Consider the following 21,493-nt stretch of genomic DNA (forward strand, 5'->3'; position numbering starts at 1 on the left):
TTTTAAATTACTAATTGTAAAAAATATTTAAACAATTTTTTCTTTAAAGTGTTTCTTATAATATTCAGGAAGGTAACTAAAATTTTAACATTCAGTTCAGATTATGTCGAAGTTTAGAAAATAAAGCGCGGGAATTGTGTAACCGGAAACGCGGCCATGTTGACCTCATGGAGGCCCACGCAGTTGGTCATCTTTATACCAGCATGTTCCTCTACAAGTGCGTATTTATTAAAAAATATGTTTTTATTATAAATAAATTAGGATGAATTAAAAATTTGAATTCTGTATTGATGAATAAACATACCAGGTTAATCACATATCAATGCACAGAATACCACATCACTGGGTGTAGTGGCAAAACGTGAAGTATATAATTAACTAATATAAAAGTTAAATATCTATTTATTAATTACCTATATTGGTATCCTTTGCGTATCCTCTAGTAATACCATGCGTATAATATATCCAATTTTATGTAAATTATATACATATGTTATTAATTAACAGTGTCCAACGAGGAAATAAAATGGATAGCTTAGAGTTCGGTCTTTCCGTAATGCGAATTATGACGGATCTATCAGACATTACAACGAGAGAATCGCTAAAATTTTGGATATTAAAATTACTTCTTACCGAGCTACGTATTCACCAAATGGTGTCTATAATGAAGGAATTTATGTACCAGGAACACATGGATGTGAGCAGTTAGTATTTTGTAGCTGTTGGAGATTCTGGGGATTTTACACAAATCGACAATATTGATTACATAATTCAATTATTTACAATTCAAAGTATTCTGGTAAAATGTCTATAACTTTTGCCATGAATACAGCTTATCAATGTTGCCCTTTACTGCTGTGTTCTAGAAGTTCGGTTTTAGTCTTTAACATTATACAGGCACCAGATTTTTGAGAGTAGACTGAAAACTTGGGTGATAATATCCGTGATAATATTCGTAAAACGTGTGACGGCACTAATGCCGATAAGGGCAACACGAAAAGCCTCTTAATGGAAAAACATTAAAATAATGTTTGGATATTTATCCATTCCATTCATTCTAAATTCAATAAAATAATTCCTTATGATTGGATTTAAATGCAATTTATCAACAGTTCTACATATTTGAAAAGGATCTTTTTAATTTTTTTTACTTATAGCGGAAGTCTGGTACCACTTTTATTCCATGTCAATATTATTGGACACTGGGTACTGTGTGGAATCGTACAAAACGTGCGAGACATTTTACGTACAGAAGGGTGATTTATTTTTGAGGTCCAAGACTCCGGAGGCCGGGTGGAACTTTTATGCTTGCATGTGGCTTTTGTAAGAACTAATTTATTTAAAAAAAACTACAGTACTCCTCCGTATCTATCACTCCCTTGTTTAATGCTTAAGAAGTTTGCCGGTATCTGTACCGTATGTGTCACTACTACCCTTTTTGTTATAATATTTCGCAAGCATAAATATTTGTTTTAATTTACTGTTAGATCATTACTGATAATATTTTAGTACCTAATCAATTATCTTCTCAGTACAATACGAGTAGGTATGTGGGAGAAAAGTGTAATATGGATTGATAAAATCGAAGAAATCCAAAAGATGGAATCAACCATACATGAATATTACACATCGATGATGTTGATGGTGGTCGAAGGCTATATGGTTGATTTAGTACGAGAGGTAGAGTTTATACATTAAAATCTCCTAGAAATTAAGTACAGCTATAGGACTTATAATTTTGAGGATTATAGGTACGACTCAGAGTCGTGATTTAGTGCTTACTATACTGGGCGTTGACATATCGAATGACGTTCATTTGCAACTATAGAGTCCGTATCACCTCGACAACACTACAACTGAGCGTTTTCTAAGGCAGTTCTTGTCACGCACCACCACTATGTAGAACCAACTGCCCACTGAAGTATTTGCGAACCAATTCGACTTAGGGTCCTTCAAGAAAAGAGCGTACTAAATCTTGAAAGGCCGGCAACGCACTTGCGGGCCTTCTGGCAATGTGAGTGTCCATGGGCGGCGGTATCACTTAACATCAGGTGAGCCTCCTGCCCTGCCTGAGCCTGAAAGTATACCTATTATGTAATATGAACTTTGATCTACCTAAGTGATTACAATTATATGCCTATCGATAATTTGTTACGCACCGATTTCTCAGGCTGCTTTTCTTCCATAAATCATTGAGAATCCAAGATCAAGCCCATCAATTCCCCCTCCCCCCCCCAGAATATGAAGATGCAGTTTAAACAGAGATTACCCCAGGGGGGTACCACACGTTTCCGCTGTGGAGAATCCCCCTCTGAGCGTCCATCATCGGAACAATCAGTATTCGGTGGTGGATGCATAGGCTGCCCTTCGTATTCTGGGGTGGGCAAAAACTGCTCAAAAAACTATAGGTTTCAATCTCGGGGCAAACGGAAGAATTTACCGAAGGCATCCCCATTCCACGCTCTCAGTGGACTTTACCAATGTTAGGGGGCTCAACTCTAATCTTAACGCGGTTCACTTTCACCTCGAAACTGCGAAGCCGGCCTTATTCTTCCTTACTGAGACTCAGATATCCTTCCCGGCTGATACTTCCTACCTCTCCTACCCGGGGTACAAATTGGAACATTCATTTGTGCCGCGGGCACGTCAGAGAGGATATCTGTTCTCGTCGCCTCGGGTCGCTTGAAGGAAGGGACCTATCTAGCCTCTGGCTGCGCGTAGACTGCGATGACCACCCGCGATTCTACGCATGCCTGTATAGGTCCCATAGCGGAAATACCGAAACTGAGCGACTCATTGAGCACATCCAAATGCCTACAGATTCCCTGCTCGAAGGGGTTCCTACCGCTGAAATCGTGATACTTGGCGATTTTAACGCTCACCATGCCGATTGGCTCGGTTCGGAAACCACCGATCACGCGGGAAGATCCTTCCACGACTTTGCTTTAGCTTACGACCTGTCACAAATAGTCCCTGCGATTACGCGAATACCAGATGTGGATGGTCATAAACCCTCTTTGTTGGACCTTCTGCTGACCTCACATCCGGAGACCTATCAAGTCTCTGTTGACCCGCCATTGGGTTCATCGGATCATTGTGTGGTCCGGAGTACTGTGCCTACTACGCGCCCTCCTCGGCCCCGTTTTTCGGGTTGTCGTCGTATTTGGCACTATCGGTCAGCAGATTGGGATGGGATGCGGTCTTTCTTTGCGTCCTACCCTTGTGGGCCTATGTGCTTTTCGTCGGAAGCTCCAGATTCCGTCGCTGCCTCTGTCGCCGAAGTGGTTCTACAGGGCATGGAACTTTTTATTCCATTCTCTGCGGTGCCGATCGGTGGCAAGTCACAGCCCTGGTTTAAGCGTTCTTGCAAGGCGGCATCGCGTCGAAAGCGAGAATGCTTTAATGCATGGGCGGAAGCGGCGATATCTCGTGATGCCAATACCAGCGAACATAAAAAAGCATATAACTCAGCCTCCAGGTCCTTCAAACGGGAAATCGCTAAGGCAAAGTCAGAGCACATCGCCAGATTTGGCGAGAGATTGGCCCAACTCCCTTCTGGGACCCGAGCCTTCTGGTCTCTCGCCAAAGCTTTACAAGGGAATTTTTGTCATCCATCGATACCACCGCTGCACAGAGAGGATGACTCGCTCGCCCACACTGCGAAGGAGAAGGCCGACCTCTTGGGCTGTCTCTTCGCGTCCAACTCGACTTTGGATGACCGGGGGAGATCACCACCGGCGATTTCGCGGTGTGATAACTCAATGCCGGAAATCACATTCCGGCAACGTGCTGTTCGCAGAGCACTATCTTCCTTGGACATTCATAAGTCGAGCGGGCCGGATGGTATCCCTCCAATTGTGCTGCGTACATGTGCTCCTGAGCTGGCTCCGGTCCTGACGCGCCTTTTCCGGTACCTGTACTCGCTCGGCACTGTCCCGAAGTGCTGGAAGACCGCTTCGATACATCCGATCCCTAAAAAAGGCGATCGCTCTGATCCATCCAACTATCGCACAATCGCAATAACCTCCTTGTTCTCCAAAATAATGGAATCCATTATTAATGGCCAGCTCTTGAGTTATCTAGAGGGCCACCAGCTGATTAGCGATTATCAGTACGGCTTTCGTCGTGGTCGTTCGGCTTGTGACCTTCTAGTATACCTTACTCATAGATGGGCAGAGGCAATTGAGTCTAAGGGGGAGGCACTAGCGGTTAGTTTGGACATAGCGAAAGCCTTCGATCGGGTGTGGCACAAAGCACTGCTCTCGAAGCTTCCAGCCTACGGGCTTCCTGAGAAATTATGCGACTGGATCTCCAGCTTTCTAGCCGATCGGAGCATCAAGGTCGTCGTCGACGGAGCATGTTCCGACCTTAAACCCGTGAATGCTGGGGTCCCACAAGGCTGTGTTCTGTCCCCGACCCTGTTTCTTCTGCATATCAATGACATGTTGCAACTTAGCAACATTCATTGCTATGCGGACGACAGCACTGGGGATACTCTTTACACTGGCCGGGCAGGTATTTCTCGGGCAGTTGTCGATGAGTACCGGAACAAACTTGTGTCTGAAGTCGAAACTCTTTTACGTGGAGTCTCGGACTGGGGTAGACTAAACCTAGTCCAATTTAACCCCAAGAAGACACAAGTTTGCGCGTTTTCCGCGAAAAAAATACCCTTTGTCGCTACTCCTCTTTTCGAAAACACTCTTCTTGAAGCCACAGCCAGCATCGGAATACTTGGCGTTGACATATCGAACGACGTTCAGTTTCGCGGTCATTTGGAGGGAAAGGCTAAATTAGCCTCCAAAAAGCTTGGTGTGCTCAGCAAGGCGAGACGGTACTTCACTCCGGGCCACCGCTTGCAACTCTATAAAGCGCAAATACGGCCCCACATGGAATACTGTTCTCACCTCTGGGCGGGGGCTCCCCAGTACCAGCTCCTTCCACTTGACCGTATCCAACGAAGAGCGGTTCGAATCGTCGATGACCAATCCCTCTCCGAGCGGCTCGATCCTTTGGCGTTGCGTAGAGATGTGGGATCACTCTGCATCTTCTACCGCATTTACCATGGAGAGTGTTCAGAGGAGTTGTTGGGTTTAATACCTGCAGCTGAGTTTCAGCATCGGACGTCGAGGCAAAATACAAAATTCCACCCGTATCACCTCGACGTCCGACGTTCCACGACTGAGGGTTTCTCAAGGCAATTTTTGCCGCGCACCACCGCTATGTGGAACCAGCTGCCCACTGAAGTATTTCCGAACCAATTCGACTTAGGGTCCTTCAAGAAAAGAGAGTACAAATTCTTAAAAGGCCGGCAACGCACTCGCGAGCACTCTGGCATTGAGAGTGTCCATGGGCGGCGGTATCACTTAACATCAGGTGAGCCTCCTGCCCGTTTGCCCCCTATTTTACAAAAAAAAAAAAAAGATATTTTGATTCTCATATAAAGGTATTTAGAATTCTTATGGTGAATATTTTGCAGTTAAATAACAAAAACATTAAGAAAATGTTGTATATCGCTAAAACTTTGAAGAGATTAATGCCGAAACTGGTGGTTTCCTGTAAACATAATCCAATCTTTCAATCAAGGTAACTGCAAATAACATTTATCATACATAGTTTAATTAAAACAATTCTTTAAATTTAATGCATAATTATGGAAAATTTCTGACTTTTCCCTCTCATTTTTAATTCTCAATTTATATTACCCTTGAGTTGGTGTTTGAATTAGTTTAATATGGAGACTGGAGAGTTATCAGTTATCGAATATTTTTTTTTTACTTTTTCCCACATATTAAGTAACAACATTGTGAGGAAAAGTATTCCAGCAAATTCGGTTTACTAGGATTTTCAAATATAATTCTTGAAATTGTAGATATTACCTTCTCAACGGCTATTATAACTTCATTAGACACAAAAAACAGTGTGCCTTCAATTCTCTAAAAAAGGCTTTACAAATAGCAAATAAATATTCCGACAGATTAATGATAATTTGGATTGAACATAATAAACATGTAAGTGATACTATAATAATAGTTTAGAGCAATTCTAGTCTAGTCCACCGATTAACTGTACTCTTTTCCTGTTATATAAAATACAATTGCCACGCACGACCACTATGTAGAACCAACTGCCCACTGAAGTATTTCCGAACCAATTCGACTTAGGGTTGTTCAATAAAAGAGCGTACCAATTCTTGAAAGGCCAGCAACGTACTTGCAAGACCTATGGTATTGAGTGTCCACTTAACATTACTCCAGCCCATTTGTTCCTGTCATATAAAAGAACCTTGTTGCCGTGGGTTGAATCCTTCTGTGCACTTAGGAATTTCTTTCTATATGCGCAATTACTTGTACGATGAAGGAAAACATGGTCAGGAATGCGACATTTTCTAGACGAAAGCTTACTTACTTTGGAAACAAAATATCGTTGAAACAGATGCAGAAATCAATAAAAGTTTAAGTTCTTATATCAAAATATTTTTTAAGGTTTGTAATTGTATAAGTGTAAAGTAGTGTAGGTTTGCCTGATCGCTTGTTAGCGATATGGGCGCCCGTTACCTACTAGTACTAATTTATGTTATCTGAATGTACTTCGGTAACACTGAAAACGTTTAGAACTGGCCAGTTAGAAACATTTTTGAATTTCAATTTTAGAACTCTTTGGTAACCTAATGTAGTATATTGCATTCATATTTAATTTGTTTTTGTGAATTGGCGGCAAATCTAAAACTCTTGTTACACGTAAAAATTTTCGGTCAATGATTTATTACGACTTTCGTTGTGGGCTTACTTTAACAGCGACTACCGAAGATTAGTGCTGTGCGACGCATGATAGAGGAAGATAAAAGGGTGAATTATCAATATACAAAATATTACACGAAAATATTTAGGCGTCAGGTAGCTTTGTACCAGATGTATTCCCCATACTTTAACCGATGAACAAAAACACCTTCGCATGGACTGGTGTCGCCAAATGTTAGATAAATTCAACTGCCGTGACTCAAATGCTGTATTTGACATCATCACTGGTGATAAAAGCTGGATATATTGCTACGAACCCGAAGCCAAAAGACAATCAGGTCAGTGGGTGTTTCCTTTCGAGGATCGGCCAACTAAGGTAAAGAAAGAATAAAGATGATTGCCTCATTCTTTGGTCGGAAAGGTTGCGCTAGAAGGAAGGACAGTTACTGCAGATTGATATGTCAGTCACTGTTTGCCTGTTATCTTGGAAACAATTCGACAGCAGTGCCTCGAATCTTCCTACACCACCAATATTTGACTATGGCAAGTGTCGAGATAATGAGTCATCCGCCATACAGTCATGACCTGCCGCCCTGCGACTTTCATTTATTCCCAAAAACTAAAGAAAAAAATTAATGTATTCGCTTTACGAGTCCTGAAGATGCGGTGATGTGCTGTGCACTGCTTTTCTCAGTGGTTCCATCGAATGCGACGATGTGTAGAGCGGAACGGAGAATACTTCGAAAAACAATAAAAGTATTGGCAACTTTCTACATTAAGCCGTTTTTCATTTTCTAAACATTTTCAGTGTTGCCAGGTATATATACTAAATACGCAATGCAAAGTGCTAATAAATAAATAAACGTAGCAAAACCTGCTGCAATGACAGTCGGGTATATCTAAAAAAAAATGGAAACGTTTAATCCGGGCTAAACGACATAAATAAAACGCTTTTATTAGAAATGAATTGTTTTTCCACAAACTTCTTGTCACCCTACATTTCACCCGCATGAAACGAACCAGCTTGGAAACGTTATTTAGGTCACCTTATCCCGAATCGATTTTTTCCCAATTCAAATCCAGAGTATTCACATTGTGTAGTTATGTTGTTTAAATAATGAAGAATTTTAAGGCCCGCGACCTTTCAATTGACCTAAAATTATATCAGGTCAACGATAATGAACGGACTCGTAATTTTTGTAAATATTTAATAAAGTGATATGTTTTAACTAATATGCAAGTAATATATGAGAAATATATTATAAGGATTCAGTACTAAATATAAATATTACTAAATAAAACCCACTGCTAGAAGTTTCCACGCGATACTTTCTCTTGTAGTGTAAAATTTTTGTATTTTATTTTAGAATTGGAAGCGAACCCTCAACCCTAGATTAGAAAATTATTGGTCTGAACACGTGGAATCTGACACCATACTAAATTACAAGACATTCGAAGTTGAGAAAAGCAAGAAAATCATACCTTATACCCTCCCTATTCCAAGAATATTTATATGAATTTAAGAGTAATAAAATAATTAAAATACATTTTATGGTCTTGGAGAATAAAATTTAAAACAGTTGGAAAAATAATTTAGCTTTCTTTTATGCATTTAGTTTCATTAACATCTGCTTTGCCCTACCTATAAAAATGCTGTATAGGTGTGGTGTATGTTACCCAAATTAAAAATATGTGTTTATGTATATAAAATAAATAATAAATCCTTCATAAGTTCTTAACTAACTTAATTTTTTTATTATTATTATTTAAAGTAAAAAAATTAAGCAATTTTTCAGTTAATGAATAAAATATATGAGCATATGAGCCTAATGAAAGAGATTATAATTTCCTATTGTCTATTTTTACATAATTTTAACATCTCAAAATTCAGATCTGTATTACAAAGTAGCAGTCTAAGTTTGTGGTTAATATGTAAATTTTATTTCACTTTATAAAAACTGTGAATTTTTTAATATTAGGAAGAATACAAAGATAACTTTCCTTCTAAAAACACTATTTCTATAATCGGCACTTTAATGTGATGTCATATAGTCATTTGAGTCATTGAAAATGGTCATTTGAGTCCTGCCCAAACTATTTTGTTAGAACTGAACACCAATTAAAACTCAATTTAACATGATAATGTTGGCGATTCCTGTCATTTTCTGCGTCACAAATGTTCTCATTATAAAATGTACCATAAGAAATGCTGAAGAGGTACCACAACCAACTTCAATTCTTCTCAATAATACTTAAACACCTTTAAAATTACAATCAAATAATAATATATTGGCTCAAGCCAGGAATGTTACAATTCAAAGCAAATTATTTAGAGCCTATTTACATTGTATAAAACTTTTATGAGAGCAAAAAATCTTTTAAGCACTGTGGGAGGGGCAATGATTTCACTGAGTTTCCTCGGATGAATTGCAGTATTGCATCTCTGCATACATTTTGTAAAGTTTTAACTGCAACAAATGTTTGTTATTAAAATCAACATAATTGTGTAAAAGCAATTATAATATTCTTTAAACTATAAGATCTTACAACATATTCATAAGGCACAGTGGAACAGTAAGTAATGTAGTTCAAATAGCAACTAAATTTTCAATTACACAAAACTATTATATAAATTATTACCTCCATATAGCTGAATAATCCGAACTTGCTTGGTAGTGCCATACACATCTACAATAGCATGTAAAGGACCTCTTGTGTATGGGATTGCTTTTGTGCATGGACCTTGTTCTTCTCCATTTATTATAAAGTGCATCTCAGCTAAATCAGGGTCATCTTTACTTTTTTTAGGACAAGGCACATACATAACTCCTATACGGCTTCCAGCATCCATGGGCAAGATGCCTTGTGGGGTGCCATTATTTGATACTGTTTGAGGACGAAGAGTGTGTTTTGACACATATCCACGAGGTGTATGTACATTATGTGAATCACCCAAAATGGATACCCTAGGTTCATTATCTCGACGCCCACTTGTTCCTTGGTTAATCAATTCAATAAGGACATTATTCTGTGACTTAGATATAGGGAATATCCACGACATACCTGTATTTGCAAGATCTGGTAAAGCATATTGAGGCAAACCTTTCTCACCCATTGCAGTACTTTGGGGATCAAGTAAAGTTAGGCCAAGACGCATATGACCACTCCATCCTCGTTCAGTTTTTTCAATTTCCACCAAGAATATTTCCCCTGGTAACAATGGTCTTTCACTAAATGTTAAACCATGAGCAAAACTAGTCTTTCGATAAGCCACTGTGTTATCCTCGAATAAAACAATATTAGAGCCGTGATAGTGGTGAAACCTCGATAACATTATAGACAACATAGAGTTGGCTTTTGTTTCTACTGGGTGCTCCCAGGTAACAATAAAAGCGGAGCACACAGCCCAAATATGAACAGCAAGGACTTTGCTGTCGCTCTAATAAATAATTCAACTCGAGTCTCTTGGATGGGTATGCTGTTATTGGGTAATTTAGCAAGTAGGTTTGCAGTGAGCAGAAGGCAAAAATACGATATAAGAACAATTAATTATCATGCTCCATGAAGATTAAGTGATTTTCCAATATGGAGCTCTAAAGTTTTCTAAAACTTCGCAACCAAAATAAATGATTGTTTTTTATGTTGTCATGTCTGATGTCATGTCATATGTGTGTGACTACAGTCAAAGATCAGTTGGTTAAAATTTTGATATACGATTGATACTGCTTTGATTTTTTGGAGGCAAGGTAACTTGTTTGTTAATTTATCATTAACTAATTAAAATTAAAGGCGTGCAACCTTAGTATAGTCACATTTGTAGTATACGTCGCGTCTCTAAATTAAAAAATATTTTATGTATATTCTGTAAATATATTCGATCAGTGTCAAATCAATCTGTCAATGTCTAAGTTTGCCCTTCGAGGTTAATGGCCACTAACCACAGCTGAAAAAATGTTTGTCATCAGTAAATTGATCACGAGACAATATCGTTTGCCTATTCATCACTTTCTCAAGAATCGTCCTAGATATAATTCTGTATTAAGCATTAAATTTAAAACTGCACACTATTCAACACAATTTAAAGTGCCTTGGGAATTCACAACTTTGAAAAGAAAAATACATTCAGTGAAAAGGTTTGCTTTGTATAGAATATTTGCAGGTTAAGACCGGTATAACAGTTACTTATAATTAATAATATATATAACGCGAGTCTACATTAATATAATACATAGGTGACACAAGTGTAGGTATAAATAATATAAACACAGGGCATAGTTAGAAATCAGGGATGTCCTAGAATCTTGATGTTATTAAGGCCAACAACTGCATTAGCATATAAACAAATGAACAACTTTGTTAAGTTGCTATTACAAGTAGTTACTTGTATTGATAATAATAGATATAAGATACTAAGATAGTTAAAAAAAGGGTAAGCTATGAATAAGCACATCCTTATCCTTAAAATAAACAGTATATACAGTATATCTTAATATACAATATAAAATAAAAAAGTAATTTTAACCAATATTTCTTAGCTTGGTGGAAAAGATTTGTTGTATTCCTAAGAATTGGTATTAACTGATTAATTTAATGTCTGAATTATATGATTTGTTTCTGTTCTATTCATACAATACTGGACTCTATTATGTTGATATAAAACTTAATTTCCCTAAACGATTTCATAGTGATCATAACTCAATCTTTGATTCATCATACAACATCTCAGTATAGCCTTGATACTGTTAGAGTTATATACGCATGCAATATGCTACCTATTCAGTGGTTTTTTATTTTAAATTTTTTATTGGTGATTGTTTACAGAGAATTAGACGCAATGGCTCTGAGTCCACTCGATCCATCATCATATTCAAGGCCAGGTATGTATCTTTTTTATTCTAATATGTATTTTTACTACTATTTAATTAATTAAATTTATGGAAATAAATGTACTTTTTTAGAATTAGCTGTTGTTAAACATGTAGAACTGAAATTAAATGTGGACTTTGAAAAGAAACAACTTACTGGAGAAGCCCTATTAACTGTTAATGTTTTAGATACTATTGAAGAACTGGTAAGTAAGCAAAAAACTGTTTAATAAGATTATTCTAATTTTATTTAGATATTACAAACATTACATACATAATGTATATTGTAATAATATATGTAATCCTAGTTCCTTCCACTCATTTATTAAAAGGGACATAGTTCACAACATATTGGTTGGTGGCCTACTTTCATTTGACCTAGTCAAGTAGAAAATTGTGGTATTGCAAAACTGATTTATGTAAATGATAATATAATATGCTTGGTCAAGACAAATGCACTTATACAACAAGAAGAAGACAAGTAAAAATGAAGATGATGTATCACATATTAATTTACTATGGTCGCTAAGACCTGCTCATGCAGATAGGCGTAGTTCTTAGTTTTTTAAAATGAAGTTATACACGCCGTTGTTTTATAAAATGTCGTTATACACGCCGTATTACCCATGTAAATTAACTTGAATTTAATGTCGTAAATAATAACCGTTATTTAAATTTGCCTACATTTACGTCACGATTATCAGAAATAAAAACAACTTTAGTAAACAATTTATATTTTTTTTACTATCAAAATTTTTCATTCCCCTTAAAACCTGAGAAATGTAGTTTTCATTATTATATTGAAATTGATTTGCTTTTTTAAATTCAGCATAAATAAAAGAATGAATAAATTTTCCTAATCCGACTATATCGTTGCCGAGTATGATCTTATCGTCATCTTCAACCTGTCATTCGTATTTTTATGATTGTCAATTTACAGATATTAGACTCAAGTAATCTAACAATAGAATCAATTGAGACTGAGGACGGCAAGGCCTTGAACTTTACATTGGCTGATCCGGTGCCTAATTATGGTTCGAAATTGACGATTCCACTGCCGGAACCTGCTACGGCGAACCAACAGTAAGTTTCCAACTTCTGGCACTATTGGTTTTTTTATAAGCCCAGTTCCAGATTAGAAATTTTTTTTTTAAATTAATTGGTGAAGAAGACACATTTTTGGCCAGGATAATAATTATTTTTCCCTTGAAATATTACTTAATTATCCAACTGTCAAATCTTAGATGTGAAATGTCTGCGTTACTAAGCTGGTGGCGTTGCGTTTCGTTAACGAAGCAAGCGTGGTTTTGTTTGGGCGACCCAAACGAAAAATATGGATATTTTCTGTCTGCAATTTTTGAAGGCACAGTCGTTTTAATTAATTTTTAAATTTTCTATTTCGTAATGTTCGTTAATTATAGTAAAAATAATTTCAAAGGAAGCTAAGTATGCAACCTAAAATAAATATTGAAGAAACGAAGCGTGAAGTAAAACAGCTTCCTTCAGAACCAATGATGATGAGATTTAATGGTTTAACTTATCAACCGGTACTAGAAATGTCTGAAAGTACATCCAGGGTCTCTACAATGTGTGTTAGAGTACTGCAAAGTTCGGACTCCGTTCACTCCGAGGGCAGACTGTGAGAATTTCTGAAATTAAGTTACCAGAAAAGTAGACGAAAGTATTGAAATAGTTTCATATTCATATAAAATAAATTACTCTCATTATGTATTAAAACACGACAGGGAAATGAAAGACGAAGCTATGGTGGTCTTTTGATTATTGGTATTTGGTATTCCAAACCAGGCGCCACAAGATAAAACACTCCTTGTATGGACATTACAGAATGATCACTGAATAAATTCAAAACTCTCTTTAAATTTGATTGATGACGATTAGTGAAATGATCTTAATCCTTGGGATTGATTTGCTCTAGTTGAAACAATTTGTATGACTAAAAACTTGGCGGTTAAAAAGAGTGGCGGGGAGTTTCTTTCCTGTTCCCGCTCTACGCTCTTGACTTGTGAACTGGTAGTAAATATAAATTTAGAATCAATTTACCATCTTTTATGTTGACGTTCATTAGTGAACTTGGTTACCTATATGAATAAAGTTTAAGTTTATGTTCAACAGCATTGTAATTATAGACAAATTAATTTAACAAAACGCGCCATACATTCGTATTTTGTACTGTATCCTAATATCTTTTATTCTACAACACTATTTAAAATATTTTTGATATGTAATTGAATCATTTGAATTGTTCATATTAGTCGAAATTTTACATAGGTGTAATTGATAGAATTCAATTAACTTTATATTATTAGTTGTTTAAATATATTAATTTGTAATTAAAAATTGTTGAAGTTGGGTCAGAAAGTATCTTGAAATATTTGCATTATTGTTACACTAACATATGAACAATTTCAGCCTTAAAATAAGAATAAAATACAAGACATCACCATCAGCCACCGCCCTGCAATGGCTGGAACCGAAACAAACCTCGGGCAAGGAGTACCCATACATGTTCAGCCAATGTCAGGTATAGATAAAAATATTGTTTAAGTTATTATTTATTGATATGCTATAAATATGGAATTAATTCTTGACTATTTTATCTGGCTTGTGATTTATGTCGCAGCCAACTGACTTAATTAGCCGTTCAATAAACAGCTTAGCCTCTTTACTAAACAGCGCCGTTTAACTAGTGGCCTGAAAGATATTCAGCCAGTTGATGTCACAGCTAATCAAATGACGTTTCATTATTTGCCTAGCCTGGTGACTGTTCATTTTAATTTAGTTCCACTGCCACCTAGCGGCTGGCGCCGAAACTCTTCAAACTGTCAATATGACGTCGGAACGATTGACTTGGTTTAACTTGTGTGAACACAAAATAATATTATTATTTACATTTGCACTTATCATGATATTCTATACTCTGATTTTTCATTCCGTAAAATTCTGACATTTCATAAGTGTTGCTACTAAAAAAAGGTTCTCCACCGAAAAAGAGAATGGCTGCTGATTTAGCTAGTTGGCTGCGATATATATATAGGCCCGAGATACTGTGTCCGTTGCTAACTGGTTAACTGGTGCGAATGCAGGCGAAATAATAATTAGATGTTTCTTAAGTAGCAGTAAAAATATTGTAAATATTTTTTGAATAGCAATACATTATCGAATATAATTCTGACTTGTTGGTGATACCTTACACGTAGGGACTGTACAATGTATTAAGTTCTATACTTACTCAAAGGTTAACTCCTAATATGTTATTGTTTTAATATAAATAAAGCGCATATACTGACGTATATGAATAAAAGCACATATCGTAATTAAATAATATTGATTCTTAGCCAATCCACGCTCGGTCAATACTCCCATGCCAAGATTCGCCAGCTGTCAAATTCACGTACAACGCAGAGGTCACTGCCCCCGAACCATTTACGGTGCTCATGAGCGCGATTAAAGGGAATTCGAGTGAAAAGGCGACGTTTAGACAACCAGTCCCTATTCCGTCGTATTTGCTCGCTATTGCCGTGGCGGTGTTGGAATCTAGGGAGCTTGGACCTAGGTATGTGTTTAGATGTATTTAAAAACTCATTCATCATATACATATATAAATTAATCTTATACAACTATATTATAGTAATGTAAAATAGTGTTTTTTGTTACTTAAAAGAAATTGGTAAGTATTATAAAATCAAATGACGAACGAAAGTTTGGTAAACTGTAAAATTTAAGTGTCACCTCAGCTAAACTGCTCTGATGAGCCGATGATCTTTTTTCATTTTTCATCTACAGTATTTTCGAGATTTCAATATAGATAATATATATATTTTTATTAGTTTTTAACCAATTACGCCAAAATTATTAAATCTGTCAGCTGTCATCTGACAGTTACATAGATTATGTTACTTTTATTAATAGCTGTAATGGAATCCCTTAACGTTTGATTGTAATTAAAAAAATCATTCACACGTAACCCAACATCAATTGGACAGCTGTCAGCTGTCAAAAGTTTCCACTTAAGTTTAGTATGGCGTTAGAAAAAGTTATTGAACCCAATAGATTTTTAATATGTTATACTATTAAAATATCAGATCTCACGTTTGGTCCGAAAAAGAAGAGATCGATAGAAGTGCCTGGGAATTTGCGGACACCGAAAAGTACTTACAGGCGGCTGAAAGACTGTGTGGTCCCTACCAATGGACCCAGTACGATTTACTCGTATTACCCCCGTCCTTTCCTTATGGGGGCATGGAGAATCCCTGTTTGACCTTTGTGACCCCCACGTTACTCGTAAGTAAGAAAAAAAAACTTGTTTTTTTACCTTTTTCTGTGTTAAAGTATCTCCATCCGTATCACCTCGACGTCCGTCGTTCCACAACTATGCATTTCTTAATGCAGTGTTTGCCGCACACCACCACTAAGAACTAGCTGCCCACTGAAGTTCTCTGAACCAATTCGACTTAGGGTCCTTCATGAAAAGAGCGTACCAATTATCAATAGGCTGCACTTGCGAGCCTTCTTTTGATTGAAGGCACCGTGAGTGTCCATGGGCGGCGATATCTCGTAACATCGGGTGAGCCTGCTGACCGTTTGCCTTATACTACTTGATACTACTTGTGATAGTCCTGTCCAGGCTTCGCACGGGTAGACATTGATTTTTATGAATATATATAGTCTATGTTACTCAAGGATTAATAATATCATTGAAATTGTGACTTTTTAATGGGGAAGTAGTTACAAATTTATATTTTTCCCTTTATATAATATATAACAATGACGCAACATAGAAATGAATAGATTTACACAAAGAATAAATAATGCTAGTACAATTTATAAAATATTTTAATATATTTAGTCTTTAAACAATTTATATTGATAATACACTAAAACCGACTAACTTCATTTGAGACTAAGGCTTTCGGAAACAATTTTTTTTCTTCAAAATGTTATAATAATTTAAAAGAATGTTACTCGAATACTCGAACCCGTCACAATAGCGAGTCGTTGATTATTACACTGAAACTCTTGACGATAATCAACTATTTGTCGTAAACAAACATACAATTATTTTTGTACTAATAAACAGTTTTTTTTTTAATTTTACAGTAGTGCATTCAAACAAAAATTAATTTATTTCGTTTCTGTGGTAGTAAATCTTTGACAAACTTTGTAACGACTTCGTGGTTTAATTATTATTATGCGCCATTAATTTTACCTTCCACTGTGTAAGATTACATTTCGTAAACGTTATTTTTTTTTTAATTATAAACATATAGTTTTCTAAAGTAATTATAATACGTTTTAACTATAAAATTTGTATGTTTCGAACACAGAGAAAGTAGTTAGTATTGTGATACATATCATTAACATAAATAGCACGAGAGGTACAGATACCGGCAAACTTCTTGAGCATTAAACAAGGGAGTGGGGGAAAGTTTGCACATCGTACACAGTGCGGGACGCAAACGTCAACTGATTTACCAATCACGCGATCGACACGTCATTCTCCCACCGCCGCGCACCACCTTATGTCATTTTTTAAGAAAGATTTTCGAGATTTCGACACTCCCCTGTTGCTTAGCTACTCGGTCACATATCTGCCTGATTGCATGCCTATATATGATACTATGTTTATTAAAAATACTATAAAATTGTTCCTTAAATAGTTATAGTAGTGATTTATTAAGTTACTGAACTTACTATAAGTATGAATTAGTGAAAGAATGTTTTAGCATACATATTTTATTTGCTAAGAAAGACAGAATCGGCAAAACCTTTAGAAGCTAGTTTATAAGTAACTAAGTTAATAAGTAACTAACTTCAATTATTTAACAAAAGCTAACGTATTTATTTATTTATACTTTACCATAATAAACATAATTATACAAATAAAAAAAACAAAAGTAAGTAGGTTACAAAAGTTATTAGGCAACAGGCGGCCTTATCGCTAACAAGCGATTTCTTCCAGGCAACCCTAATATGGGACAATAAAAAAAAGAAACACAAAATAACATGCAACTATAACTAAAATTAAATTTAAAAAAAAATATAAATAATAAAATATATAAACAGACATGTAAAAGCTCTGCCAAAATGATTTATTGACTTACAATTAATATATATTAGTAGTAGCTAATTACGAGGCAGAAGAAAAATGATCTAAAGGAAGTAATAGATTCATACGAAGTAAACTTTGTAAATTTTGTTGCATAGAATTTTCCATGATGTTTTGATAGTTGAACGTATCAACTCAACATCGTCATAAATGGCTAATCTAATATTTAGGTATGATTAAAACTCAAACCCGTTATGGGATTTTGACATGTGTCAGTTATTTTTGCTTAATTCTGGATCTTCAGGAGTTACTATTTTGAATTTTCGTATGATAAAGAATATCGTTATATCGTTATAATGATCATGCATTTTACCAAAATTTACTGGTTCCAGGCACAGTTGGGTTTTCGGTCTGTTTGTAATTGCATTTAGATGTACTCGTTCATCTCTTTTCATAACAGTGTGAATTCCATTTGACAGAAAGAGACAACAGAAGCCTTTTATATTGATAATTTTGACACGCCGTAAAGGTCTTTTGACTTTTATTATTTTTTAGGCGGGTGATCGAAGCCAAGCGGACGTCATTGTCCATGAAATAATGCATAGTTGGACGGGGAATCTGGTGACGAACAGAAACTTTGAACATTTCTGGTTAAATGAAGGTTTCACTGTTTTCCTTGAGAGGAAAGTCGGAGCCTCCCTGATAGCGGACAAAGAGGAAGCCCATCGGAGCAGGGACTTTAGCAGCCTCTTAGGGCTCCAGGAGCTTACAGAAACTGTGAGTTTGGTTTTTAATATAAAAATATATAAAAACGCGTGGCCCTATGTTATTTATTTGATTAAAGTACACCATATCATATCTACTGGTGTTTCTACAGTATATGTTACAATATATATATTTTTAATACTTGACAGTTATGCTAAATAACGTGTAACTTACACGTTATTTAAAATGATTTTTAATTAATTATTTTTTGTTGATTTTTATTTGGACTATAACTATAGCTTAGAGTAATTAAAATTAATATTTTTTTTGTCATGATTTTGACACATACTCGAGTTCCGTAAGTGTATAGTTGGTATTGTCTTTTGTTAACATAGCTTTTACACATTGAAAGAAAACACTTTTTTACCGGATTGAAGCTATGTATTATTATAAACTTATAATTATTTTAGAGTTAGTCGATATCAACTCCGGGTAAATAAATACAGATAATACAACTTTCTCTACAGCTGTGATACTTTTTGACATTCAACACCTTTTGTCTTCAGTCACCGTGACCACGCACGATGTAAAGCACGCGAAACGTCGGTAAAATTTAATATTATGTAAAATAATTATAAGTTTATAATAATACATAGCTTCAATACGGTAAAAAAGTGTTTTCAGTTTAGTATATCGCTTAGATTCTTAGTTCTGTTTCGAATGTGTATTGTTCAAAAACCTATTCAAAATATCAGACAAATAGCTGTCTTACTTCCTGTATAATTCCCCCCCCCCCCCCCCCCCGTATGAATAGTCGAGCTTTTATGAACTCCCAAAAACTCTCAATAATCTGCGTTGCAGATAAACCAAAATCTCGGTCCAACAAGTCCACTCACCCAACTCGTGCCAGATTTGAATAACACTCACCCTGACGACGCGTTCTCGAGGGTTCCATACGAGAAGGGGTCACTATTCCTTCGTTATCTTGAAGATTTAGTCGGTGGACCAGGTGAGATTGAGCCCTACGTTTCAGGTGAAACTGGAGTTGGGCGAGAGTAATCCGTTGACCAGTTTAGTGGTCGATTTGGCTGGGGTACATCCGGATGACGCGTTTTCGACCGTGCCCTATGAGAAAGGCTCGCTGTTCCTTAGGTATCTCGAGGATTCGCTCGGTGGATCAGGTATACTTGCAGCGTGTAGATTTTTTAAAGCAGTATTTGCCGTGCACCACCATTATGTGGAACCAGCTGCCCACTAAAGTATTTCCGAACCAATTCGACTTAAGCTCCTTCAAGAAAAGAGCCTCCTGCCCGTTTGCCTCCTATTACATAAAAAAGGCCGGATTGGTAATTTCTTAATTAAGCTAGTATCGGTGAACTGTCATTGCATTGTCTTGGCCAATCACATCACCCACTTTGCATCAGGATGTAAACATAGAAAAACTTGTCATGTTATCAAAAACTAAAGTTGTCATGCTTACTGAAGTGCTTAATGCATGAATCAAACGAAAATTTAAAAGTAAATTATTAATGTACAGTAAACTCCCCTATAACGTTTTTTTCAACAATCGAAGATGTTAATCATTATAAATTTCACACTACAGAATTATAACTTGAGAAATCTCCGCGTTATATAGGGATATTCAGCGTTATATGGGGGACGGAAATAGCGTTATACGAAAACAAGTTTCATATGGTTTACTATATAAAGAGAATATTGTTTAGTCCAAAAGCCAACATTTTTAAATTAAATTTTAGTTGAAGATATTTAAGAAGTGTTTCATTGCTATTGTAAAATAATTATTAATATTTCAGAGGTATTTGATGATTTTCTCCGTTCGTACCTGGACAAATTCCAGCGACAATCCATCGACACCGAACAGTTTAAAGCCTACTTATTGGACTATTTCAAGGACAATGAAGCCCTGAAAAGTGTCGACTGGACCACTTGGCTTCACAAGTCAGGAATGCCGCCAGTTATACCCGCGTAAGTAATGTTACATAAAATAATGTTTTAGATCCCCAGTTTAATATAATGTAATGTAATCCCTGAAGCTTCGTTTTGAGCTCAGATGGTCATCTAATAAAAAACAATTACTAGGGTAAAACTTCTTATCTTAGGTATTACAGCTAATATCAACATATATTTTTATAAGTGTCGCTTTATATGTTAACTGTTTTGATTTGTTTCATTCGTTTTGTCTAACTGACTGTCTTTTGTTGCTTTGCATTTCTTCCCACAGTGGTTGTCTGAAAGAGCTGACTCGTAAGCGATAAGGCCGCCAGTTGCTCCCTTTTAATTTAATTATTTGAATTGTTCTGTATTTTTATATACTTGCAACGAAGTGTTAATAAAAATTAAAAAATTCTTTCCAGGTACGACACATCAATGACCAAAGCTGTTACAGTACTTCTGGCCAAAGTGAATGATACTAGCAGTACTTTGGACTACAGCGATGTCCTTACATTTACTCCGCAACAGATGATTAATTTCCTCCAAGCTCTCATCGATCAAGACCCACTTCCCCTGGACAGACTAAGGAATATGGGAAAAACATACAAAATTGACACAAGCAAAAATTCTGAAATTGTGTACCGTTGGCTGAGATTGTGTATAAGAAGCCGGGATGAAAGCAAATTGATTGAAGCCCTGCAGTTTGTTAATAACCAAGGCCGCATGAAATATGTCAGACCTATCTACAGAGATTTATACAGCTGGGAAGCTGTGCGGGAGAGAGCCGTTGAAAATTTCCTCAAAAACGAGGCAAATATGATGCACGTATCGGCTTACACTTTAAGGAAAGACTTGCATCTCAAGGAGTAGATTCCGTTTAGTACAAGTGTACTGTAAATATTTATGGAATTTATTTTCTATTTTACAAATGTATTGTTTTAAAAAATAAATGAGTTTATTAATCATATTATACATTCTGGGCGTTTTTTTGTTTCCGCGCACCACCACTATGTAGAAATACCCACCCACCCCTGCCCACTTAAGTATTTCCGAACCAATTCCACTTAGGGTCTATTCTAGTATTGAGAGTGATGAACACTCTCAATGCTATGGTATCACATAACATCAGATGAGGTCTGTTTGCCCCGTGTTCTATGAAATGAACT

General features: G+C 36.2%; 3 protein-coding genes across 3 annotated transcripts in view; 2 read left to right on the forward strand and 1 right to left on the reverse strand.

The window, feature by feature from the left end:
• The window catches only part of LOC123716443 (adenylate cyclase type 10-like), a 31,708-nt gene extending 23,262 nt beyond the window's left edge, over positions 1-8,446 (forward strand). The window contains 7 exon segments of the mRNA XM_045672207.1: positions 96-217; positions 508-704; positions 1,158-1,323; positions 1,533-1,680; positions 5,477-5,583; positions 5,870-6,008; positions 8,105-8,446. Of these exon segments, the coding sequence (XP_045528163.1) occupies positions 96-217; positions 508-704; positions 1,158-1,323; positions 1,533-1,680; positions 5,477-5,583; positions 5,870-6,008; positions 8,105-8,254 (1,029 nt within the window). The 3' untranslated portion in view covers positions 8,255-8,446.
• On the reverse strand, positions 8,445-10,406 carry LOC123715915 (neuralized-like protein 2). The gene is made up of 2 exons (XM_045671285.1): positions 9,378-10,406; positions 8,445-9,205 (listed from the first exon to the last, which is right to left on the reverse strand). The coding sequence occupies exons 1-2, from the start codon at positions 10,081-10,083 to the stop codon at positions 9,096-9,098; spliced, it is 816 nt and encodes a 271-aa protein (XP_045527241.1). The 5' UTR covers positions 10,084-10,406; the 3' UTR covers positions 8,445-9,095.
• Positions 10,407-10,666: 260 nt separating this feature from the next.
• LOC123715914 (leukotriene A-4 hydrolase) lies at positions 10,667-21,301 on the forward strand. Its single transcript, XM_045671284.1, is given in 12 exon segments — positions 10,667-10,896; positions 11,559-11,614; positions 11,696-11,808; positions 12,543-12,685; positions 14,033-14,144; positions 14,959-15,176; positions 15,706-15,904; positions 18,225-18,446; positions 19,236-19,388; positions 19,390-19,555; positions 20,189-20,360; positions 20,750-21,301. Coding segments are annotated over 11 exon segments (1,989 nt in total). The 5' UTR covers positions 10,667-10,896; positions 11,559-11,571; the 3' UTR covers positions 21,198-21,301.
• Positions 21,302-21,493: the final 192 nt, after the last annotated feature.

This window comes from Pieris brassicae, chromosome 11 (assembly GCF_905147105.1).
Source record: "Pieris brassicae chromosome 11, ilPieBrab1.1, whole genome shotgun sequence".
Taxonomy (NCBI): Eukaryota; Metazoa; Arthropoda; class Insecta; order Lepidoptera; family Pieridae; genus Pieris; species Pieris brassicae.

What these genes read in the sequence shown, in the direction of transcription:
- LOC123715915 (XM_045671285.1), bottom strand. Translation starts at nt 10,083, where the DNA reads ATGTTGTCTATAATGTTATCGAGGTTTCACCACTATCACGGCTCTAAT. An exon ending in GATTATTCAGCTATATGGAG is followed by an intron (nt 9,206 to 9,377) that starts GTAATAATTTAT and finishes CATTTGTTGCAG; the next exon opens with TTAAAACTTTACAAAATGTA.